Raw genomic sequence first — 22956 nt, 5'->3', positions numbered from 1 at the left:
AGATTTCACATGAGAATATTACAAGAGTTTCACAATAAAGTGCATCAAGTGTCAAAGTGCATCAGAAAACATTAATAAAGTGTTCATGAACCAGAGTACAAAGGAGTTGGAGGTCTTAAAAATATGTTTTCTTCCCCATTTATTTTACTGATTTTTAAAAACACAGGAATAACTCAATAAAATTACATAAATAGCCTGAATTTACATGCTAATTTATACAGTCATTTTTCCCCACATAAAAATGACTTTAATATTGTTAATACATTTTTTTAAAATTTGTGAAAATTAACCACAAAATGTGTATTCTATAATTTTACATGGATTTGTTTTTTAATTAACAGATACATATTCTTAGATATTGACAGGTTTCAAACAAATGACAAAAACATTTAATCAGCGTACAAGAATGTTTAACTGTCAGTTTTAATCACACAAAGAAATAATCAATTATACATTTTTAAAAACACATGAATAACTCAATAAAATTACATAAATAGCCTGAATTTACATGCTAATTTATACATTTTTATGTGGAGGAAAAAAAAAAACATATTAGATCTGTAGTCAAAATTCAGACTTAAATAAGAAAATACGTCTCTTCTAAATTTGCCACTTTACTTTAAGTGTTATGCTTGACCCCCACTACGGGTCACCAAAGCTTCATAAGGGGTCACAAGGCTTTCTTGATTTTAAATGGTCTAAAAATTCACTTCACTTCTGTCAAGAAACGTAAAGTAAATTGTCTAACAGAGCAATGGCAAGTCTGTATGATTGATATAATAATACAAAATACACAATTCAGACAGAGAATTGTATAAAAAGTTCTTTTAAACAGGAAATAATCTGCTCAAAATTCATCCAAATCACTGGTTTTTACACAAACTTCCTGCAGTTATTGAGTTCACTGTTTGGGTTTATTGTTCAGTTTTAATATAATATAATTTTAATATAATATGAATATAGTCAACATAATTTGGCTCTTTTGACAAGAATTTGCAAAAAAAAAACTCTTTAATATCAAAGTCAAGACTGATGTTAATTAATTAAAAATATATATAAGGTAAAGAAGATGATGCATAAATATTCACCCCCCTTCAGGTCAGTTATTTAGTAGATGCACTTTGGCTGCAATTACAGCACTGAGTCTGTGTGGATATGTTTCAATCAGGCTGGACACTGCTATTTTTCTCCATTCTTCCTTGCAAAACAGCTCGAGCTCAGTGAGGTTGGATGGAGAGCGTTTGTGAACAGCTCTTCCAGCCACAAATTCTCCATTGGATTGAGATCTGGGCTTTGACTTGGCCACTCCAGAACATTCACCTTGTTGTCTTTGAACCATTTCTGTGTAGCTTTTGCTGTATGCTTCGGGTCGTTGTCTTGCTGGAAAATAAATCTTCTCCCAAGTTGTAGTTCTCTTGCAGACTGAGTCAGATAATCCTCCTTTTTCTGCATTCATGTTCCCCTCTACCTTTACAAGTTTCCAGAGCATGATGCTGCCACCACCATGCTTCACGGTGGAGATGGTGTGTTTGTGGTGATGTGCAGTGTTTGGTGTTCGCCAAACATAGCGTCTAGTCTGATGGCCAAAAAGCTAAATTTTTGTCTCATCAGACCAAAGAACCTTCTTCCAATTGACCTTGGAGTCTAGCACATGCCTTTGGGCGAATTCCAGGCGAGATTTCATATGAGCTTTTTTCAACAGTGGCTTTCTCTTTGCCACTCTCCCATACAGCTTCGACTGGTGAAGAACCCGGGCAACAGTTGTTGTATGTACAGTCTCTCCCATCTGAGCCACTGAAGCTTTTAACTCCTTCAGAGTGGTCGTAGGTGTCTTGGTGGCCTCCCTCACCAGTCTTCTTCTTGCCCGGTCACTCAGTTTGTGAGGACGGCCAGCTCTAGGCAGATTTATACAAGTGCCATACTCCATCCATTTCTAAATATGGATTTAACTGAACTCTGTGGGATGTCCAGTGAGTTGGAAATCTTTTTGTAGCCATCTCCTGACTTGTACTTTTCAATGATCTTTTCTCTGAGTTGCTTGGAGTGTTCTTTTTTTCTTCATGTTGTAATTATAGTAGGAATACTGATGAACCAGAGACTGGACCTCCCAGACACAAGTGTTTTTTATACTACAATCACTTCACACTCCATTTCACTAATTGTGACACTGGTGGCATCAACTAGCTGGAGCTCTCTGTTTGACTTGGTCATCTCATTTAAAAGGGGTGAATATTTATAGCATGCACCACATCAGTTCTTCTTTACCTTATATCTTTTAATTAATGATTTCACAGTTTGTAAACAATCCGTTCACTGTTTGATACATTGATAATTTTTTTTCCAAAATTCCTTGTCAAAAAGCAAATTAGATATTAGACCATGATTTCATGCTATACCAAAGCAACAAAGGGTTGAACATCCAAAGGTGATACTTTTTATAGGCCATTGTATATACTATCACTTGAGGGGTACGATAAACGCGACTCAAAATTGCTGAAGCCATAAGCACGCCAACCAGAACAACTTTGGGAGTGAAGAACAAATTGAAGCAGCACAAATTCTACATCATGAATTGAAAAAAAGTACAACTTTTTGCGGGCCCCAAGTGGTCACTGTGATTACATGCTCGGACGCGACCGGCGAGCATGCTGGGTCAGTAAAGTGGGAAAGTAATGATGAGGAGGCATTTTTAATGAAACCTACCCGACAGCGTCGATGAACCAGATTCCTGAGATGAGGGTGATAGCGTGGAGTGGTGTAATCAGGTGTTATTGCAGCGGATATTATAAAACCAGTTTGAGTCGCGGTGCATTCTTTTTCCAGAGCAATTTGCTGTATCGATCTTCGTCGGCGATGTAACCTGAATATCAACAAATATGACAAGTAAAAGCAGGCTTTAAGCAGCAATATGAAGCGCTGAATCTGCAGCTCTACTACAGAGGCTGTGTTCTCCGGGTACCGCACACACCAGAGGAAAAAACTGTAAAAACCACACACACCCAAACTCACCTGCTCCAGCATCAAACAGAACAGCTTACAGACACCGCAGCTGGCTGAAACAAAGTGGCAGGCATTTAGCTGCTTAAAGCCAGCCAGATAAAATCCTAAGGAGTTGGTGGCCAAAAAACTGACGCTTAAAGAGAGTGAAATAATGTGGCACCAACCGGACCACCGCAGAGTCAGTTTCTTAGAACTTCAAATCCGACCGGCTCAGCCTCGATTCACGACCAACAGCGCGCCTCGGCGCCGGACCTGGATCTTAACCTCACCCCCCACCTGAATCTGTCTTACCATTACCCTCTCATTTCATCCCGCACATCCTCTTCACTGTCATTTGCATCATTCCTGACACCTGAGCGCGTGCGCGCTCATTTAAAATTACTGTACACCTCAACGACGGTACCTGCAATAGCAGGCAGGACTCCTCTTTGACTCTAACCCTGGTCGGGCGCGCTGCCACGTTTACAACAAAATAACAGGCACCGGTCCTCGATTCAGCAGCCCTGGTCTATTTTATAGAACAATCTTACAAGCTTGAGCGTTTAAAATTAAACGTAATTCTGATGGAACACCACGACGTCAAGTATTGCTATGTTCATTCGATCACGTTCACATTATAAGTTTTTTAACAAATTCGTTCTTCACACACATAATCACGCATTGACTAATATGTTTTTCATCTTCCTGGGCTGAACAAGCAGTTCTGTGTGTAAAATGCTATAAAGGGCGGTCTCATATAGAGGCGCCTGGCTTGAATCTCCAGCTGACTGAAGCAAATAAATCCACGTATTATTAATAAATAACTAATTAAATCTTTATTTATATTTTTATCATATTATATTCAATACTTATGCATGCAGGTCGCGCTGGCTCGCCTCACCACTACTGCCGCTCAATTTAACACCAGCGCTTCAATCAGCCTAGAAGTATCTCCGCTGTGTGAAGACGAATCACATGTGCTCCAGCAAACATCGAAATCTATTACACTAGATTCTGAGAAGATCTCACATAACACACACGCATACTAACTCCAACGGGAAACGCCTTCTCCATATGTTGTGCAATACTATCGACTGTTGTAAAGCCGAGACCCGAACTCATAATCCAGTCTGTTTTTGAGTTAAATTATCTTCATTTGAGGCGTTTTCAAAACAATATTGATGTATGCTGATGCTATTTGAAATTAAGGATAATACTTAGATAAATCATTATAAGATTACGATAGACTTTATTGATGCCACATACGGGGAAATTCACTCACTAGCAGGGCAGCTCCAGATCAATAAAAAAACATTGCGGTGAGCAATAGAGTTGTATGTAGACCTATACAGGTTTTTAAGAGTGGTAATGACCTGTCAAAAAGGGCCAATAAATATAATCAGTTACCTGCAGGTTTTCAAGTTGAATCTTTTAACGTTCTAATGTGGGCTGCTGTTAGCGAGGTTTTTTGTGTCTTTTTGATGCTAGATGTTCCACTTTATTTACCAAAACAGTAAAGTTTAAAATTTAAATAATAAACCGAATAAACTTATTGTGTTGTTATTGTGCTGATTCTCTATAGGAGCTATAACAGCTGCTTTATTGAGATTATTTTATTGTGATTGTTGGCTTGTTTCACAAGTTTGAAAATGGTTCACATGAATTAATTTAATTTGCAGTTACTTTTACTTCTTTTTTATGTTTAATTATGTTGAAAATCGTGTAAAATGATGTAAAATATGACATTATTTTAAGGAATCTGTGGTTTATCATGTGCAGATAGACAGACAGATAGATAGATAGTAGAAGATAGATAGATAGATAGATAGATAATGTAGATGATTAGATAGATAGATAGAAGAGATCTGGCGCCCTCTGATGGTTATTATCAGTTTGATAAAAAGCACATTTTATTTTTTTCCTCAAACAGAAAATCAATAATCAATAACTTCGTCTGAAATCGATGACAATGAAACATTTGGTGTCTGTGTGTTCAGTTATTCTTTTCATTCCGTCCAAAGTCACCTACACTGAATTCTACCTGCGAGGTTCATGAAGTCAACAACAATAAACAAACATCGCACCGGAAGCTGGATGGGTTTACCTTCAAAATAAAAGCACTATAGCTGTTTGGGTGAAGGGAAAAAATGGGGTCAAAGTTCTGATTAATTAGTTATTTTCATTAAACACTACTCCTATATATAAAAATATGAAAAAACACATGGAATAAACATAATTAAGTTCAATTTCAATTGAATATATAGCATAATATATAATAATATAGTTTATATATACCAATGTAAGCTATATAAAGGTGTACCTGTATAAGATACATACCATGTAGTCACAGTGTCCCCCAAACTAAAGACTTTAAATATACAATGTTCATGATATTGACTTGTATTTTTGACTTATAATATTATTATTTGGGCCTAAAACAGTAAAATGCTGACTTATTATCTCAAAAGTCTGACTTTGCCTACTCATACGAGTATTTTTAGTTTTTCTTTCACAACGTTTTAAACATCTTTTTCTAAATTCTGACTCCACTGGTTAATCATAATTATTCAAAATCTTCTTTTTAAATATAATATAATGCAACAAAACCTACAGACAACAAGACAATACAGAGGACCATCTCTTTGGACTATGTTTTTTTTATACATAAGCAGTTTAACAGTTGTTTGTTTGTTCTTACTTTAACTTTTTCACTTGTTTTCAGGCTTCTGTCGACGTTCTGTTACATGAAATAAATCAAAATCTTCCTGCAGGCTTCTTGCATTCACATTCAAACAAGCACAAGTTCTTTCTGAGAGTTTTCTTGGTCTTCAGATCTCATCTTGACCTCACACGAAGTCTGAAGAGTATTTGTAAAGCTTTTAAATTGGCACCAGCTGACGTTTGATAATCACTAAACTGTTGACATGCTTCAGCCTTGAGGAGCTGATGGACGTCTGAGACCTTGTAAAAAAGAAACTGAGACAGCAGAACTATTTTTATTCAGTGTATGATGGAAAAAACGAAACCATGCATGAATGTTTGCTGAAAATATTGTGTATTGTGGTCGAGACCGTAGAGAGTTCACAGTGGAATCACAATAAAGAACATTCCCACATATTCTATAATATAATATAATATAATATATTAATAAACTTTATTTATACAGCAATGTGCCTTACATGGCGTCAACCAGGATTAACACATTTCAGAAAATATAATCATAACAATTAAAATCACATAGAGGTGAGAATAAAAGAGAATAAAAGACCCCCATCAGTAAAAAAAATAAGAATTAAACAATTACCGCACTTAGTTAAATAGTTGAAATACACAAATTAAAGAATAAAATACCTATTATCAACAATAATACTAATAAAAACTGACTGGTTAAACAGGGCTGATATGATGGGCACATAAATTAAAATAAAATAAAAATAAAACGTGTCTGATGTTAATGGAAGAACTGCATTTAGAAAACAAACGAGGTCCAAAGAGAAATAAATAGTAAATATTATAAGTTTTGTGGAAAAAGGAGAAAAAGAATAAATATACAAACACTATATGAGCTGTAATATTATTATTAATAATAATAATAATAATGCTAATAATAACAACAACAACAATAATAATAACAATAATAATGATATTAATAATTATAATAATAATATCAATACCAATATTAATAACAATAATACAAACGTCAATAATAATAATAATAATAATAATAATAATAATAATAATAATAAGATTCACAACATTCTGCGTTTGGCTCTTATTTTCAAAATAAAACGACCGGAAGTAGAAGCTCCATGTTGCTGCTCGCTTGCCGTAGGTTTTGCGGGAGGCTGACAGCGCTGCAGCCGCACAGAGTGCGACACTCTCAGACACAGTCTCACTGACTTTGGATATTTTCTGCGGGGGGGAATTTGAGGAGAAGCCCGGAGACAGAAATAAAGGAGAAAAAGAGGAAACAGAGATTTAAGTCGGTTTGTCTAACGGCGGAATGGCGGACCGGGACCCGGTGCCGCTTCCTGCGGAGGTGCGGGCCAAACTGGCCGAGCTGGAGCTGGAGTTATCCGAGGGTGAGTACTTCCACCGCCGAGCTCCGGTGGCTCTTCCCCGGCTGCTGCTGCTCGCTGCTCCCGGGAGGAAGGTGGAGGTTGTTCGGTGTGTCGCTGCTGGTTCGGTGCAGAGTTTGAGCTGCAAGAGGAGGAAGAAAGTGTTGAGCTGCAACTGCCACAAGTTCAAGTCCATCTTTATTAAACACACGCACACATGCACACACACACGCACACACACACACATGCTGCCATAATGAGTGGTTTGGTTGATCTGGCTGTGATCTGGTTGCAGGGGATGTGGTGATTTTGGTGGCAGTGGACTGGAAACACACTGCTTTTGCTCTGTTGTGTTTTTATGATATTATAATGATGATTAATGCATTTAAAGTACATTTAATCTCCACACTTCACTTCACATTTGTCTATTAATGTAACACCAGGTTTTTATAAAGCACTGTGTGAAGCCTAAAATCATATATGCACGGTTGAATCTTCATTATTTATTCGATTAATTGCTTGAACAAGGTAAAATAATGCCCATTACGAGTCAACAGAGCTCAATTTAACATCTTCAGATAGCTTCTTAGTGAATTGCAAACCCAGATTATTCAGTTAAATAACATAAAACAAGAGTATAGTTTAAAACAGTGTTAATAAATCGTTCAAAATGAGCTCTCAGAGGCAAAAAGTGACACCTTCTGATGTCTTAATGAGTTTCTCATGACAGAAACTGCAAAATGCTCACATTTAAGGAGCTGCAACCAGAAAACATTTACCTTTTTTTTTGATTAATTGATAATAATTTGTTAAATTAGTGTGTAATCTTTCCATCGCAGCAGATAAACACCATAAAGTAGAGTTAAAAGTCTCTACAGAGAGACATTAGAGCCCCCTCCCACACACAGTGGGAATATCACAGGAATACTACAGAGGTGGGAGGGGTCGGGGGGTTGTCAATAAGAAGTTGTTGTCATATTTTGGGGGAAAATCCCGTCGAGCTGAGCCCTGCATGCTGCTCAGATTATGTGCAGCTGTTACCAGACACAGTTTTCACATGACCCACTGCAGCCAGGCAGGATGAATGATTCCCATTATATATATCCACAACACCACACAATATATATATATTGGCTTCTTGTTTTTTTTTTTTTGCAAGCTGTAATGCAGCCTCTGTATTGATTTTCTCATTAGCTCCTTCTCCTCCTCCTCTTCCTCCTCCTCCCTCCTCTTCTCTTTCCAGATTGATATGTCACATTGCTGCAGACTCACTCTCAGCCTGGAGAGTATCATAGTGTCATATTTCAGCTGCCCTGCGAGCGAGTGTTTTCCCTGTTTTCCTCCCGGAGTCTGGAGACTTCGCGGAGCTCGGCCATGTATGGAGAAAGAAAGGAGAGAGGGAGAGAGAGAGAGAGAGAGAGAGAGAGAAGAGAGAGAGGGGGAGAGAGGAAGGGATTTTAACAGCTGACTGCTAATGCACACGTCGCATTTTAATATTTCCACTGCTGCTGCTGCTGCAAGGTTTCAGAGAGGAGGATGAGGAAAGAGGGAGGATGATGGGGAAAAAAGGTGGCACACATTCCTTTATGTCTTTCTTTAAATGTAAACCGGCAGCTCAAGAGTTGCTCCAATGTAAACAAGTGTGTGTGTGGGGGGGCCGGGGGCGCGTGGGGGGGGAGGTGGAGGGGTAGAATGGGGTCCAGATGCCCCGTTGCATTAATTTACATGGCTTTATACCGACGTTGTAACCTGCGCCGGCAAGCGGATGCAAAGCTTCTTCCCTCCGCATCCCGCAGACGTTTGACCTGATTTTTCAAATTTTTCTAGCATATCCCCGTCCCCCATCCAGGGCCCCCATCCGGGGGGGGTAAGAAAATGACATTATCAACAGTCAGGGTGTCCCTAACAGCTTCAGCAGGGGCCCCTCGAGCAAGGCATTTTAACGTCTCTGTACCCTCTCAACCTCCATATGATCCTCACGTTTCTTCACAGGCGAGTTTTTTATAGTTTTTAGAAGACACTGATTCAATCAGATTAGGCAGAAATAATTCAATGAAAAGGTCAAATCAATCAATAAGAGACACGCATCAGTGCTCTTTGTCCACTGCAGAGCTGGTGATTTTACTGCTTGCTCAAGGGCGCGTGCTGTGGTAAGAATAAAGAGAGAGTTTGAGGGTGTTGTCAAACCATAAGCTCAACTTTTTATGGTTTTGGAGTCCTACATTTCCCAGATGCCCCTTGACAATACTAACTCCTTTTAACTTGTCAGTAAAAGCATTTGTAGAATTGACACCTCCAGGCTACCGTACCTTAATTAACGCAAGCCGTCTTCACTCCAAATCGCCGCTTCGTCAGTGGCCCTGCGCTCCAGGCAGGGGACCCGTGATTATTTCTGACCCCCGTCCAGTTAGATTTCAAAATAAAGCTTGCACTCGTGAAACTCTCGCACCCTTGTTAAGTTACTGACTGAAACCGACTTCCTTAGACACAGAGTTAAACTTGTTTTAGCCCCAATGATTGTTTCATTACTACTTTATTTTTGTTGCCCTTAGTTTGATAGTGACAGCTTAAGTGACACCGGCCTGGATTGCCTTTGAAAATCAGTGACGAACAGTACCGCTTTGTCCAGCAGGGGTCCCTTATTGCTGCTTTAACTTGTGTAGCGTCAATTTTGACTGTTTGGTCTCCCTGTGTTGAAAGTCCGTGTGTTTGTTTAGTCGTCCACTCACCCGATCCTCTCCCATATGTGCCTGTTTTATACTACGATATAGCCTTGTTAATAATTTATGCCTTAAGTCACAAGTTGCTCGACCCCTAAAATAACTTTGTGGGAAGCATCCTTTTTTGTCATCGATCGGGGGTGAATCCCGATACACGTTACTGGTGTTTGAGGATCTTCCACTGATTTTAAAAAAAGAAGGGGCATTTTATTCCGAGCGTCCCCTTAACCTCAACAAGCCCATCGTAGTTCCCCTCCGTTTCTTAAGAAAAACAGGTCAAGGTCATGAAACTCAGTTGCTCTCACGAGGATAGAAGCACAAGCTGACACACACACACCACACACACACACACACACACACACCAACAACACTCTCTCCTTCGCTGTCCCTCCATCAGTGCGTTTCGCTTCAGCCGCAGACTGACAGGTTGTCCTGAACTAATCTGGCTGCTGGCTGAATATTAAGCTCTGCGTTCAGCCCCAAGATAACAACTGTCCACCTCAACACACTGCAGATTACACCACACACACAACCACACCACCACACTCCTCCACAACAACAGCCACACACAAATAAACATGCACACAAAGCTAACAAACAACACCCCCTGACCCGCAGTGTCTGTTGTGTGTGTTTTTGTTTGTACGTTTAGATTAGTTTCCTTTCCTGGTCGCTTTTTGTTTCCCGACGTTCCAGCACCTGTCAATCAAACTGTGTGGGCGGAGCTGTGATGTCAGATTTCTCTCGATAGGTGGCGCTTATTTCTGTAGCTCGTTTTAAGTATGGGTGGGGGGGGGGTTAACTGGTAGTCAGAAGGAATGAGCTAGCTGCTGTCAGACTCTCCGTGTCCAAGAGTCCACTGCAGCTTTTAGTCACTAGAAGCACATTCATAGTCGTCAATAGATGTTGCATTGAACCATTTCTAACCCACAAAATGCAGATTTACATAAATTTTGGTAATAATTTAAATTTTAACGCAAACACTGAAGAGTTTCATCACAAATATAATTCAGTTTATAGCTCAAAAAACACGTTTTAGGGCGGATAACCTCTTTAATTAATCACCAGATAGAAGCAAACAGGTTCAGTTGAGTCTTAAAGTCAAGAAGAGTTCATTTCTATATCAGTATTGATCCTTTTTATTCTAAAACCACTGCTGCATCACTGTCAGTTTCTCTCTGAAGTATCCCTTCTGATTGATTGATCCTGTAGGATGATGTATGAACTTATACAAGTGTGATGTGGAAACTGGAGCCACCAGTGAACAGACACTGAGTATTTAAATGCATTTTCATAGATTCTGTCATTTTTAATGAGGTAAAATATGCATTTATTAAGGATTTTAACGTGAAAATTATACTTTTTTTGTTCCCAGCTGACTATTTGTATTAATACATGTCTGGAGGGGATCTTTTAAATGTTTTGCTTTCAGGCTTTTGTTTTTTTAAATTAAAAGGACTCACTTGGAGCAACACTTATTTCTCATTAATGGAGCTTCCTGGAAATTAAAGGAGCACTTATGCAGCCTGTGTAGACGCATCGTTCTCATCATTGTAATCAAGCTAAGTTGCTTCAGCAGAAAGGACGAAGGCTGTTGGTTCATCAGCAAAGTGATGCTGTGGGGGGCGGGGGATGATGATGATGCTCTGGCACTCATTATACCAAACCTTTCCTCTGAATCGTCCCTTTTTTTTAAACGTTGAGTCACCGTCCTGCAGCTGTGTTTAAGACCTCTGATGATAATGGGATCGGGGGGGTCGGTTGTTGCCTTAACCCCCGGAAGTACAAGGCAGTGTCGTGTTTAATCTGATCATGTTTAATGCTCCTTTTTCTTTTTGAGAGAACAGGAGTCAACTTGGCTGTGTGCAGAGTTTGGAGATGGGATATTCCCAATGGACATTAAGGCAGCAACTAACTATTATCTTGTTGTTTGGTCCATAAAATGTTGAAAAATGTTGATTGCTGTTTCCTAAAGCTCAGGGTGACGTCCTCAGGTGTCCACAACCCCCAAAAATTCAGTTTACTGTCACAGAGGAATTAAGAAACCAGAAAATATTCACACTTGAGAAGATTAATCAAGAATCACAATAGTTAATCGATTAACCGACTAATCGTTGCAGCTCTAATGTCCTTGAATTTCTTGTTCGGTCAGACCAAACCTCAATTTCTCACATTTAAGAAGCTTTTTTTACTTTTAAAATGACACAAATGAAACAAATAACTGATTAACAGTTGTTAATTAATTGTCTTTTGATTGTCCGACCAATTAACTGACTGAATCATCGCAGCATTAACTCGGTTGCAAATGTTTCGGTCACATGCAGCTTTGACTGCTCGGCATGTTGGGTAAAATAGGTGACAATGTGAGTAGTTTTCGGTATTAACTGTTTAAAACTGAATAGTTTGAAGGTAAAATGTGTGACAAACAAACATTGTAATGTAAAACTGTAGCGCTGCAGAGATTCTCTGGTCTACAAATCTTGTCCTCCAGATTTGAGAAAAAATGTTTGCTACAAACCCCCATCATCAAATCACTATTTTAATATTCATGATCATTCTACTTATTGTGAATCAAATCAGTCAAAAATTATCACAATATGCTGTTTTTACTATATCCTGCAGCCAAAATGTGACTGAGAGGTGATGTGCTGTGTAGCCAGAGGTTTTCAGTATCGTTTTGCCCTTGAAGCTAAAACGGTAACATTCAAATAAAAAGTTACTTTAAAAAGTATGAAATGTTCTCGCTTCCTGTTATAAAGTGCAATCTCGAGCACAGTTGTATTGCTGTTGAAATTGAGCTCCTCTTTTATTATACCACTGTAGATTTCTCCCTTCATTCACCTTGATAAGATTCCTCTTAGAGTTATTTTAAAGCTCCTGAAAGATCTTTATGTGCTTCAGTGTCCCTTTTTTTTCGATTTATCGGCCTCGTTCTCGACCACAGACGCCGCGTTTTGATCTGAAAATAGCCGGGAATGTGAATCTAAGCTCAACGCTCTCATGGATCCGTCGGGGTCTCGGTTCCCAGAATGCACTTCACCAAACTTATGTCGTCTCGGTTCGTTCGGTGTCTAGCTGATCTGAGCTCGGAGAGGAACAATGCTGCAGGAGCTCTGCTGGAGCCGTAACTCTGATTCATCAGATCATTGTTTAGTCGATAAAATGTATAAAAGAAAATGCTTAAAAACAGTTAAACAATCAACGGTCAATCTTGACTGATCAGTGGTGGAAGAAGAGCTCAGATGTACAATATTCGCCACAGAAATGTAGTTGTACAATACTAAAGTTATATCCCACCACAAGTGTTCAGTTTCCAGGGAATTAGAAGCAGCTTCAGCTCCTTTTGTGAACCGTGAAGGGGACGTCAGGGTGGAAAAGACAGGGTTTTTTTCACAGTTTAGTCCGTTCAAATTTGTTTCCACACTCCTCGCCAGAGCAGCGATGTGATGTGTGACAGGTTTTTCGACAGTTATCCGGGAGACTCGGACCAGAGAGGAGCGACAAGAGTCTTTTAATAAAGGAAGAGGAGACCCAGGTCTCTCCGCTGACACGAGAGCTCAGCTGCTTACAAGTGCTGCAATTTATATCCCGCTAATGTCACTGACTTAACTTTATTAAGAGATAACAGGCTGAACTGTCACCCAGCTCAGAAAAAAGTGATTCTTTAGACACAGCTGATACATTTTCTATTTACTCACGAGTGAAACGCCAACAAAGATTTAATTTTCCTCTCTGACGGACTGAACTATGGGATGTTCTTGCTGTTAATAAAAGGCCAAACTCACTAAACCTCCTGTTTCACAGCTTCATCAGTTACAAGTTATGAGCTAAAAACAAACCAAACATCATATATTTTGTTGGTCTTTATACCAAAATGTCAAGTTAATTTGACAAAGTTGACAATGTGGCAAAAAATTAAGACGTTCATTAAGTGAGTTTGTATCAGATAACAGATTAGTGTTGTTGTTTTGTTGTTTGATGTCAGCGGCTGTATGTCGTCCACTAATATTCATCCAGTCAAGTAATGGGACGATCAATCAGGAGGAAGACTGGGAAACTTTGCAGAGACGATGTATCATATGTCATTAGTTTATAAGTTTTCTCTGTAACTTATTAAAAATGGACATAGTAGACGTAACAAATTAGAGTTACATTTAGTATGAAAAATGGGAATTATTAGCAGAATTAATTTAATTAATTATTAATTTTACTTTTATCTGATAAAATAAACTTAAATAAATACTTCTTATTGACATTTCTTTCCTCTTGTCTTTATTTGCATATTTAGTGTCGAGTTAATCCAAAAGTAACGGAAAGTAATCAAGTTACATTATCTAAATATTGTGATACTTGTTTTAAGTTACTGAACTGTATAAGATTAAAGTTTTAAAGTAACCCTCCCAATCTTACTGGTGGCCATGTCCTTAATTATGAATAACTTTAAGCTTTGATATAATTTAAACAGGTGAGTTATATAATAATTTACCCCCATTCAGTTGTTATGAAAGAGGGAATTAGCTATAAAAAGGCTGCAAACTTGTTTATTTCTGCTCTAAAGTTTTTTAATATGAGGCCTTATGGAGATTGACTCACTGCTGGAGCTAGCCTCTAGTTGCTGTTTGTGGAACTGCAGTTTTCGTCTTCACTGTCAGAGGTTTCTGCTTTTAACATGTTAAAAAATGTTCAGTCACCAGGTGATAATAGTGGAAAAGTCAGGCAGCACCTTGCAACAGGTGGTTGAGTCCAGTGGCGGCTGCCGTCACTGTGTCGAGGCCTTTTATTGGTCGCCTTCTGGTGAGCGAAACTGGGTGTGGAGCGACCTTTGGATGGAAGCATGTAACAGATAATGTACTGTAACACACTGAGGACACGGTCATCTTTATACACTCACTCTTACCTTATCACTGACACTTCCTGTGAATGAATACTTAATGATTACCTGTGACTCAGCGACGTCAATGCAAAGTGTTTCATCAGTGATGTTTAGAGTCCAGATCTCTGCAGACTCTCAAGACTGTAAATATTGTATCTCAGTTCACTCTGCAACAACAACCCGGCTTATTTTAACGCTGTTAATGGATCCTTAATTTACTTTTTAACAGCTCATGTTGATTAAAATCTCATTTACTCGTATTAAACAGGTGAAATAACACTCTCCTATTGTTGTTTCCTTGTGAATCATTTTGCTTCTCAAAACTAGTTTCAGTGTTGTGATTAAAGGTCTGCTGGGTGAAGACACACACAGGCTTTGTGTCAGTCCTGCAGCCTGTCGGTCGATGTGTCTCTTCCTGCTTCGTAACGTCTCACCTTTTAGACCGGCAGTTGCCATAGAGATGTTATTTTCTCTCCTCCTTTCCTGGGAGATTATGACCTGTGGGGATGGGGAGAGGCTTGTTCTACTTTAGTGTCACAGAGCTTCCATCTCACAGCAGGGCCATAAATTCATATTTGCTCTCTCTCTCTCTCTCTCTCTTTGTCGGCTCCCTCGAGCGATACGAACAGTGATTCAAGACTCCAGACGTGCAGTCATTTGACGTAAATCGACCGCTGTCCTCGCTCGACTCCCGCTGGAGGAACAGCCGCTGAAATTGTCGCTTTATTGCAGTCGCAGGCTGTTGTTAAAGTCTCAGGCGAGCCTGGCTGAGTTGAGCAAAACACTTCAGGTCTAGCGAGGTGACATCCGCTCGAACGTACGATAGCTGTGGAAGGGTGAAAACCTCCACTGGGCACCAGAGTTTCTTCAGGAGAGAGGGAGAGAGAGAGAAAATGTGTTGTTCTCTCACTTATTTTTTAAGAGTTTCTAAAAGCCAGAGGGTCATAAAACTCACTCAGCACACACAAGAGCGTGTAAAACTTTCCACTCAGGGAAGAAAAACAAAATGAAAGTCATGTTTTCTTAAACCAAACAGCAACAGAATGGAATCCCCAGAGCGCCATCTTCATCAAACAAACACTTATTCAGTTGAATGCAAGTCATCCCGCTGCAGCTCTTCTTCTTCGTTTTCTTCTTCATGAAGCACTTTGCTGTTGGTGGATAAGGCTGCTGAGAGAGTGACACTCTTGATTCGATCGATTGTGACTCAAAATGACTCAAAACGAGCAAAATAGTTGTCAATTAATCGTTGCAGCTCTATTGGTGAACAACATCCAATAGTTTTTAAGAATCAAAGACTTTATTTGCTTAATTACAGGCAAAAAAAAGCCTGATGTTGCTTTTATGTTCCTGCAGCTCTGAACATGTCATATGTTTAAGGGCGTGAGCGGCTGCAGCTCACGTACACGTCAACACATCAACCTGCGGCGGATTAATAAAGCTTAAAAAAACCAGAGAATTTAAGCATAAACACACCACAAGGTTGAGATATAAGCAGCGAGGCGACGCACGCGGACAGTGCACGTGCTTGTCATCAGCTGTCGTCCTCTCTCCGAGAGCCGGGTGGTTTCTCTCAGGAGGCGGCGGCGGCATAAATATTCATCTGCCCTCGCTGTCGGCCTCGCAGCACAACAAATCTGAGGGCTGGAAATGTCAGCGGGTCGAACCGGCGTTTGTTTCAGCCGTCTTGAGGTCGTCAGTTCTCAGCAGGCGGACAGAGGATGGGTTGACACACAGTCTGGAAGCTACAGAGATAATAATGATAAAGAAAACCTGAAAGTCACCATCAGGTTTGTTCTGTTTGTTCTCACTGCAGTTAGATTCTACGGAGTCCGCCATGTTGAACCGCCATGTTTCTAGTAGCCCAGAACGGACAAACCAAACTCTAGCTCTACATTGGACATAGATTTGCTATTATTAAATTATTAATTGTTCACATGCACAGATTTGTGGCAGTGGTTCATATTGAGTTTAAACTTAAATAAAAATATATTACCTTGCTTAGAGTGTCACAGTATTTTCTGACGTTTTAACAATTTAAAGTTGTTGAGTTTTAGTCGATAAGATTCAAAGATATTCACAACAAGGTTGTAGAATTTAAATTATTATTATTAATTTGTATAACGAATCGTCTTGTGAAAACAGCCTCTCTGTATATTTTTCTGCTCATAAAAAAGTCTGGATGATAAAATGCACTTTAACAGGTAGACGAAGCCGTTCTTGATTCACTTTTTCCACTTAAACAGTTTCCCGTCAGTCAAACGGGGACGACACGTAATCACAAAAAGCCTTTTTTAATGATCCAGCAGCAGTTCAGGCATAAATTACTGTGCTTTTAGGGTTTCGCTTTCTGCAGCTTAAATCATTCAGATTTGAGACTCTCCTCAACATGTCTGAGATTAGACGCGAACCCTCGGCATTCATCCGTCTCCTCGCCGTGATCTGAGCGGAGATGACATTTGTGCTTGCTCAGGCGATTTGGGGGGGGAGAAAAACCCCTTTGGATGCTCGGTGTAATGGGCTTCAGCCGCTCCATCTGCCATTAGAGCAATCAGAAGACCCTCCCTTCTCCAATCTCCTCCAACCTCCTGTGTCAGTCCGATCAATGTCAGGTTTCAGAGCCCCGGTTTTACAGCTTCAGCCCTTCAATCACCTAATTGGCTTCAGCGAGCAGGCGCTGATCATAAAAAAAAAGTTGTATTTTCCTGCAGAATCAACAGTTAATGAGCTGAGTTTACAGTTCCCAGACTGTGGTGAGTGTGTGAGCTGCTTTGTGGCCTCAGTTTATTTGGAGCTCAGAACTGTTTTCACATTACATGAATGCATTTTTTATTCTTTGGCAGCTGATTCTTTGGCTTTGTGTCGGGGTGCAGAAAGGGGGTTTCTGGGTAAAATGTCATGTTGTGCATATCTACAGTTTGTTATGCCAAACACATGGTGAGTAGGGAAGTTAGTGAGGGTGGGTGGGGGGGTCACACGAGACTAAAAAGAACCACATGTTTTACCAGATTCTTTAGAAATAAGGGATATTTCATTGTCTATTAATTTAGTCATTGATTGTTTGGTCCAATAATAGCAGAACAGTTTAAATATTCAAATGTTTGTCCAAAAAACCCCCAAAATATTCACTTTATATTATAAAAAAAAGCTCCTCAAATGGCATTTTTGCTTTTAAAGATGACTTAAAACAGTTGATTGATTATTAGAATTGTTGCAGATTAGGGTTAGCTTCCGACAGTCGGTCGCGTTTCGGATCCCAGCTAGATGAATTTGTTCATTGTTTTTAACTGTTAAAATGACAGAAATCATCAGACTGTACTAACATTATGAGAACAAACCATGCAGAAAGATGATTTAGCTGCTATATGACGAGAATATTTAAACCCTGTAACTCCCCGTCTGTCCTCAGAGTCCGCTTGTGAACACTGCTCGTCAATACTACACTGACTTTCTTCATGCATTGTTTGTTTTGAACATATTAAATAAATCTCTGATTTATTCTCTTTTTTCTTTCATTATTGAGTCTCAAAAGTCTTATTTTTTGCAAAATTTGTGAAATGAGATTGTTTTCGACCCATTATCGAAACAGAGTTGGTTTTTTTGTATTTAAGTGCTTTAAGTTAGGATATTTTGCAGTGTAACATGCATAACCAAGAATATAAGCAAAAAAACATTAGAAATAACTGATCATTAATGCATTTTGTGCTAGGGAAATCATTTTCATATGTTTGACACACTTATGATGACACACAATGAATCTACATCATGAAATAACACAAACGGCTGTCGGATTACATTTTACCCTCCTTCTCATGCAGCTTTAATTACGGGATTTTTCTCGTTAACGCCCAAATTTCCTACGAAAATTACAGCACATGAAGTCACCAGTGTTGGAAACAGTTCACTGTGTTGCTGCTGCGACAGCTTGAGGTAACGTAACTGCTGTCGGAAAAAATTCACGGTGACCGCATGCAGCCGTGCAACTGTTCTCTGCCATGTTGCTTCTCGGGAAGGTGATGTCATCGCTGGAGGGGGAGAGAAAGGAGAGAGATTTGGAGAGGCGCAGGAGGAGAGGGATGGGGGGGTATTTCTGGCAGATTGCATCATTAAGCCGCTCAGACAGGCACTTTCAGCCCTCTCTTGCCTGTTTTCTTCCCTCTTTGCCACTTCCCCCTGTCGTTGATGTCGGCGTGCTGTCTGGTGTGTGTGTGTGTTGGGGGGGCGCCATTTAGAAAGTGAGGTCTCGAGGGGTGAAGGGAACAAAAAAAAACAAAGAAAACACCCCCTCTCTGCTCTCTCGCTGGGAAAATAAATGAAACTGATAGGGAAACACTCCCTTTTCTTTTCCTTTTCTTCTCAAACACACGCCACAAATATTTGCTTTAGATGATGCGTTTCCTCTTCATCCTGCTCACTGTTAGACGCTTAGTTTGCGATTTCAGCTTCGACCCCTGTGACCCCCCCACCACCACCACTCGATCCCTCAAACCTCGACCTGAACGCTGTGATGAATATTTTCCTTTTCGTGTTGCTGATTGTGGGTAATTACCACCAGCTCCTGCTCCAGATGCTGCGTTTTTTTTTTTATTCCTAAAAAACACTTTTATGTTCAAAACTTTTGGAAAATATAACAAGTCAGAGCCCCTCAAGAAAAACCTTCTCCCAGCTCCGTTACTCATCACATTTAACTGTTGTGTGTGTGTTTGGAGCTCCTTGGAGAACAATACTCAACAATTAAGGATCCCAAGGGTGACACAGTTCCTCCACCAGACGAAGGGAGGGAGGGTTGGCTGCTGAACTCTGCCCGAGTCAGGGCTGCCAGGCTCGCGCAGACAGTAGTCGGTCTGCGTCGGGACAATGAGGCACTTAATCCGTTTAAATAGTACAGCTTTATTAGATTCTCTGCAGAGGAACGAGATACGGAGCTTGTGTGTGATTGATGTGGTCGAGGGGGTGGGGGGCCTAGAGCCGCCGGATTTCCAATTTTGTTTTTTGGCCTTGGCAGCCGCGCCGTCGGCGTTCGCTCTCACAGTTTATTTCATCCTCCTCACTTGTTGTTTTGTGCATATTTTAGCTGTCTTGTTGTTTTTATGCTGCAGTATTACATCTCCTGTCTCCTCTGAAGGGTTTTTGTTGCAGCCCCTTTTTAAAAAAAAATCATTTGTTGAATTAAATGAAACCAAAATCAGAGTAAACACCTTCCTCTTGTCACTGGGTCAACAGAGGCAATGTTGTTTGACATGTTCTCCCCGCCTGGTTGAACACGTCCGTCTCTGCAGGTGAACACTGTAGCTTTGTCAAACAGTTTCTGTGAGAGAGGTATGCTCGTCTTTCAGGGCCATCCGTCCTCTTCATCCTGCTGCGTTGGAAACACTCTTCTTCAAACACTGCTGCCCTGCGACTCACCTGCTACCACTCGGCATTTTTTACAGAGTAACTAAAGTGAAAAAAGAGAGTCTTTGATACAGTTGTAGTATGGAAACTGGTTTTAGCAGGGTAGATTGTTCCTTGTGATCTTGGGAATGATGTTATGTTTCTTTATGTTATTAGCAAGATAAATAAACAGTCTGTTGAGGTGTCCTTGAGCAACATACTGACGCACTTTTCTATGTAAACAGTTTCTACAATAACACAAGTTAAATAGATATATTACAAAACCATGTTTGTAGGAATGTGATAAGAGACACATCAGCAGACTGGTCAGTTTATTAGGGACGCTAAAGCTAAAGCTAGTGTGGTCTAATACAACAGTCCTCCCCCATGAAGGCTGTAATGTTCAGTTTTTGCTTTTAGAGACTTTATGATCATTTCTGGAGGCTGTAGTTGCTGTTGTAATGCTGATGGGTGTTTATTATTTTGTACACCCCACCGAGCTGTATTACTCTGTTAAACACTGTCAGTTTTCATTTTTCTTACCTCTAGATGAGGCCTTTTAGCATCTGAACCTAATAATTGACACCAGATGCTCACTGTTAACTTAACCCTCCTTTTCAAAATTGTGTAAATTGAAGAGATTTCACAATAAAAATCCCAAATTTACTGGTTTATACTTAAGTTTTGAAATCCATTAAGCTAATTTTCCAGGCTTTGTGTCACTGATGGAGATACAGACTTGAGACTTGGACTCGAATTGGACTTAAAAATAACAAAGACTCTCTCCAAAGACTTGATCTAATACTTCAAAACCCCCCCAACAATAACAAAATAATAAACAAAATTCAAAGTTACTGCCAGGTTATGTGTTACTGATTGTCCAATAGTCTCATCTTTAAAGAACAATACGGCCTTTAAAAGCAGCATAAATATATTATTTTGGCCATTGACACATCCAGCAGGCACAGAGCAACATTAGCATTCATTTGGACTTGTGTCTTTGGCCAAGTCCAAACATTCTCTCTTCTTAAAGCTTTGTTTTGGTCTTCACCGACTCCAGAGGGGAAATAGCTGACTCTTTAGCTGCTAGATCTTCTACGGTAGTGAAGAGGTTGTCTGAGAACAACTTGTTTACTGAGAACAGGGTTGATCAGAGCGAATCAAAACAGTAAAGCTGTGGGCTACAAAACCAAAACAATGAGGTTTATGCTGCATTTACATGGATTCAGGCAGACGGACAGTGTAATGGTTATGGCACCACAGCAAAATGAAACACGTGACGATTTGTTAGTATGGTTTAGAAAGAATAGAATTAAATATATTAAAGTTATTTCATGTATATTATTTTATGTTATTTATGAATCATTAGTGCCTCGTTCTTCAGATTGCCGACGTTTCTAGTGTTAGGGACCCAAGTAACATCCTTTTAATTCATGGAGGATGGCAAAGAGTTAAAATATTTAAACTTTGGATGGCAATGCTAATGACTAACTGATTCCCTGTGAATTCAGTATATAAATCTCCATTATGTTCTTAAATATAGAAGATAGAGAATATAGATGCACACACAACGGCTGCATAATAATCTTTTCTTGGAGTCCATTTGAAGAACTATGTGGTCATATAGACGCCATCGGGACAGTCCACCAGGTCACAACAAAATGCCGGTACGTGGATATCCGCACAGAGCCTACACGTTTACCCCTTGATGACGAAATTTATATAACTCTGACCCTAACAGATCTGTGTGTACTCGTAGACGCGGAAAGTATAATTCCTGCTTTAGAGCAGACCGATATTGATCGTGACCCTTTCACCCCTGACTGTAGATATTCAGCTCTGATTCATTGCCCCCTTTAATGCACCGACAAGCCCAAATGACATAGGTCTTAAGAATCACTCACCACAGTTCAAAGATCAAGCTGAACTTATTGTCCTGAAGCTATTTTTAATGTCTTAAAAGCAGGTTTTTAACACTAAGCCCCTGTGGGTCACAGGAGGAGGCAGTCGGGTCTGCACAGAAAGAGTACAAGTGATGAATTCCATCTGTGTCACTACATAAAAAACTCTTCTTATCCCTGGAATCTGACTAAAATTGCCCTCATCCTTAAAGACATTCTCCAAACTGGTTTAAACCACTTTGGAGATTAGAAAGTTGTTGGCTTTAAGAGACGAGAGAAGGGTGGGGGAAAGGAGAGGAGAGGACGGATAAGAGAAGCATTGTGCTGTGAACGTTAACAATGCCACGGCCTGCTGGAGCTGAGGCCCGGGCAGTTGGAGGTTTTGGCTGCTTGTTTGTCTCTCGGTATGTCGGGGTGATAAACTTTGTGAGGAGCGCAGATCCAGAGAGCCTGCCAGGAAAAGCTGCCTGGCAGAATAGTTGCAGTACTACGTGGACAACCTTCCAAAACAAGACCACACTCACATACTGTGCATAAGAGATCATTGTAACAGGTCGTGCAACGGCGAGTTGAAATCTCCAAAGATTCAAACAATACCAGTTGTTTCCAGAGCAGCTTGGATCGAACAGCTGGAGTGATCTGCACGGCAACTGTCGTGGAAAGTCTGAGAGTGGTAGCGACACGCCACCATGTTGGAAGATGGACAACAAAAAATGGATAAAACATCCTCACCTCTCCCTCCTTGAACTCGTAACACTCAGAAAATCTTGGAATCGACTCTCCAAACACTCTGACAGGTCGCTGCAGGAGACCACACTCACGGCTAAACAACGATAACGTCCTACAAACCAGAATGTAAATCATCTGCATAAACTGACTTTTATACTGATTCAATTGGCCGGAGATGAAGCGCTACAGCTGGATTATAAGAGTCTCTAACTGTACTTTCCCCTTTGCATTGGCTGTGGCTACCCTATGACCTAAAAATCCTCCTAAAGCAAGTGTCATTACATCTGCCCAAAAATGTCCAGCCTCCGACTCGTCCTGGATAC

The 22956-nt window shown here is 40.0% G+C and overlaps 1 protein-coding gene across 1 annotated transcript in view; it reads left to right on the top strand.

Moving 5' to 3' along the window:
• Positions 1-6802: 6802 nt before the first annotated feature.
• Positions 6803-22956, top strand: part of LOC118335231 (disco-interacting protein 2 homolog C) — a gene marked incomplete in the record, with an annotated part of 203921 nt that continues 187767 nt past the window's right edge. The window contains 1 exon segment of the mRNA XM_035671466.1: positions 6803-7061. Within this exon segment, the coding sequence (XP_035527359.1) occupies positions 6983-7061 (79 nt within the window).

This window comes from Morone saxatilis, unplaced genomic scaffold (genome assembly GCF_004916995.1).
Source record: "Morone saxatilis isolate NCDOM2014 unplaced genomic scaffold, NCSU_SB_2.0 Contig23, whole genome shotgun sequence".
NCBI classification, from domain to species: Eukaryota; Metazoa; Chordata; class Actinopteri; family Moronidae; genus Morone; species Morone saxatilis.
The sequence above is the reverse complement of the archived record's forward strand: the minus strand, read 5'-3'. Positions and strand labels throughout refer to the sequence as shown.